Raw genomic sequence first — 3935 nt, 5'->3', positions numbered from 1 at the left:
TTTACGTTTCTTAGGCTATATTTTTCATTCCTTTTGTGATCTTCTCATTACGCAATATATACAATCTAGGTCACGTTACTGGTCCTAACTGGAATATTAGCAAATTATATAATCACTATATCAATAAGTGAATTATAATTTCTATTGTGGTTACGATTCTAGGACTACTACCCCTTGGACAACTACCACCCGGAAAATTACCCCCTAGGACAACTACCACCCGGTCAACTACCCCCCGGACAACTACCACCCGGACAACTACCCCCCTAGGACAACCCTAACCCTAATTCTAATCCTAACTCTAACCCTAGGGGGTAGATGTCCGGGTGGCAGTTGTCCGGGTTGGAGTTGTCCTAGGGGGGTAATTTTCCGGGGGGTAGTTGTCCAGGGGGTAGTCGTCCGGATACGTGTGGTTATACCTTAGACAGTGTTGACACCTGCCTCATGGACTAAAATGGATCGGTATTAAATATGAGGGCATACATATACATATGCGACTCATAGCCACAAATTGAACAGGTACGTGCTACGTTTCGAATATGCGAACGAAAGCGAGCAGGAGAAAGAGCTGTTAAATACCCACACACCTTCCCTCCGTCTCGTGCATTGTACTGCAATGGTCCTCAACCCCACAGAAGTGGCAAGATCGTTTGCACGGCCGTAGCAACTTGGGGGGGGGGTTACAAATTACAAAAACACAATTACCCCTTCAGTGTAACCCTATCATATATAGGAATTGTTTCTTGAAAATTTGCCTCCCATAGAAATTTGCACAGGCCCACGGCCCTGGTTTGCTACACAGAACTATACTGCTAGTGTAATAAAATGGCAAGGTTAAAATATTTATTGAACACACTGATGTTATATATAAATTTTTATTTACCATATATACAATTTTTCAACATGGAGCACATAACTAGTTACATTAACAACTGGATGAATGCAGACATAAACTCATATGACATATATAAATAACATAACATATATACTGTGTACTTGCTCTAAACTGACGTTATTATATATCATTTTCAGCCGACTGCATCAAGATATTTACCTCAACTGAAATAAATACAGCCTATTACAGTATTTCAATATATTAGTTTAGTTACGGATATTTGCTCATTTGCTTTACACATATTGCTATGCGCAAGTAGATGGTCCACAACCATAGTAGTAACTAGGTTAGTTAAAAAAATAATGTACGTCATACTTTTAAGTATGATCAGGAGTAAGATAATATAGGATCCTATATTATCAGGAGTAAGATAATATAATATCTTATCTTACTCCTGATCTTACTCCATATCTTACACCTATATTATCTTACTCCTGATATTATCATACTCCTGGTATGATCACGAAAATTATTTAGAGAAGGTTACACGATTGGATTACAGGCAAGTGCTTGGATAAAAAACTACAAGCATGTGACATAGAGTGCGTTTTAGCTTGCTGTAGTGCATGGCAGTGCAATATTGTCATGGCAGAGTCTAACTAATTGCATCATACAGATAACACGTTCTCCTAGTAGCATGTTCGTATCTGCCAAGGTGCCTTGGTCAGTTTAGATGCGTTCACGTATCTGTGACGTTCAGCAAACAACAGCACTAACAACACTACCAGACCAGCAGCCGTGATCAGTAGCACGTTACAGAAGGTTGGGAGACATCACAACACCGAATCGCTAACAAACATTCAGCCGAGGCTACATGGGAGCGAACAGGCTGCGTTTGCTATGTTAACGGACAAAAAAACCACGGGTGAGCACAGGCATCACAGAACAAAATGTAAAAGCTGCACTTTGCAGTATCAGCTCGTACAAAAAATCTCTCTCCAAATTCATTTAACAAGCTTGAATACGGAACGTCATAGTGGAATGCCTTTCTCCTAAAACGAACTATACTAAACGGGTATCAATATTAAAATAGCTAGTATTACTGATCAGGAGCGTAACTAAACTATTTTGCCTGGGGACATGACAAACTTCTCCTTTGATCATAGAAATAAAATGGGATTGGTTATAATAATTTGTTCTGTGCGTGGAGTGAATCGTACATTGTATTGCCACTTAAAAGTGTAGCGTAAATTTGCACGAATGAAATAGGGGACGGTTCACTAATCTGGAATAGAAACACTTAGCAGGAGGCCGAGTTTTAACATCTGAGATATCATAGAATTAAAAATGTTAAAATTGCCAATACTGGTTCTACTAATAACGAAAAGTTGGCTAACACGGACGCCGCAAGGATATCTTCCTGCTTTAAAAGGCTTGACCTATTACTGGTAATATTTATACATTTATACACTGTATTTATCTAACTATTTACAGAGTGTCAACTAGCTATACATTGAGATAAACACAATGATTGAGATGTTTTAACGGCAGTTAGTTCGATTTTGTTTTCCTCATAGTAGTATTGTTACTGCTACACAGATAATAGAAACATGAAGCCCATAGTACCAAGATTTCGCGCTAGCTACTACTACGTGTCGCCATGGAAACGGTTGTGATAGCATCATCTTACACTTTGCTACCATTTATATAATAGCAGAATACTGTTGCATGCCTCGGCTTACAGGAGCAGAGAAATACCTTGGGCTGGGAGAGGTACCACCTGTATGCTAAGTAATGAAACCATTTACTTAGGTCTCAAGTGAGTTTACTCTGATGGAAAAATGTAAGCTTTGGTTTTCATCGTTATCGTGTGAGTTAACAGTTAGGGCCGTCAGTGTCAACGGCAACTATAGTACATAAAAACGTCTTACTTTGCTACCTAATCACTTGTCGCTGCTCTAACCAGTACTATTTGTTTTAGAAGATACTTCGACATAGTCCCATTGCCTACATTTCAAGACATACCATATATAACAATATAGCACAAAAGTTTCCCCCATCCCACAGCCGAGGGAAATTTCTGCATGCTGTGGTATTTTCAATGTGTAGTGGTATTTTTAATGAGAATTTAGTGGTGGTGTTTGTGGTCACGGTGATAAAGGTGGTGGTAGAAGTATTTTTTAATAATGTATGATTGCATTTTCATTAGCATATGCTGATGGTATTTTTATTGGAGGTATTGTAATGGTGGTATTTTTAGTCGAATATTATGGTGGTGGTATTTTTAGTTAAGTATCGTGGTGGTGATGGTATGATCATTTCAGAGTGGTGGGATATTCAAAAGACAACAGAGAAATTTCCATTACATTGCAGTGAGATTTCCACTTTTGCTTAAACTCTCACAACATTACGAGGGGGGGGGGGTATCGAGATTCATAAGTAACACAGCCACAACTTCGTTTTACCCACTTTCCCAATCTAACTTGCAAGTGTTCCACCGACCATGCCAATAAACGTAAGTGCCCATCACGTATATGGACACACGCCCTATCAGAGACAAGCTTCACACTACTACGTGTCTAGTTGAGAGAGCAATGCACTAGGAACTAATCCACTAGGTACCCCAAATAAACGAGGCAATTCATTCCTCAGACGCTCATCCTCATATCATGGGGGGTTCTCCGTCTTCCCTGATCCCAGAAGGCAGAAACCTTCCAGGAAAGCTGCCGGCAGGGACAGGGAATGAATTTCGAACGTGCGGAAAATGTGGACGCGTGCTCTCAGGCCTTTGTGATAGGAACGGTGAACTCATCAACGTCTGAATCGCTGTCTCTGAGTGGATCGATCTCGTGGTCGCTCTCCTCTGTGCTGACGCGGTCGAAGCCATGGTGCCTGTTCAGTATGTTTCCCAGGTTGAACTTGTCCGAGGGTGGCTGATAGCCAGTCACCCAGCTCTGTATGTTGTTTAGTCGCCCTGCAATGACATACCGATGGGTAGCGTTCATAGAAAATTGCTCTCGATTGCTGTAGCTGTCTCTCTACGTCTCTCTCTCTCTCTCTCTCTCTCTCTCTCGCTCTCTCTCTATCTCTCTCTATCTCT

At 40.7% G+C, this 3935-nt stretch overlaps 1 protein-coding gene across 1 annotated transcript in view; it reads right to left on the bottom strand.

The window, feature by feature from the left end:
* Window positions 1-859: 859 nt before the first annotated feature.
* Window positions 860-3935, bottom strand: part of LOC106808269 (peptidyl-glycine alpha-amidating monooxygenase B-like) — a 36553-nt gene continuing 33477 nt past the window's right edge. The window contains exon 22 of the mRNA XM_014810905.1: window positions 860-3809. Coding sequence (XP_014666391.1) covers window positions 3616-3809 — 194 coding nt within the window. The 3' untranslated portion in view covers window positions 860-3615. The remainder of the gene's footprint in view (window positions 3810-3935) is intronic.

The sequence above is a fragment of the Priapulus caudatus genome, unplaced genomic scaffold, assembly GCF_000485595.1.
Source record: "Priapulus caudatus unplaced genomic scaffold, Priapulus_caudatus-5.0.1 Scaffold264, whole genome shotgun sequence".
Lineage (NCBI taxonomy): Eukaryota > Metazoa > Priapulida > Priapulimorpha > Priapulimorphida > Priapulidae > Priapulus > Priapulus caudatus.
This window is presented reverse-complemented; position numbering and strand designations above follow the sequence as displayed.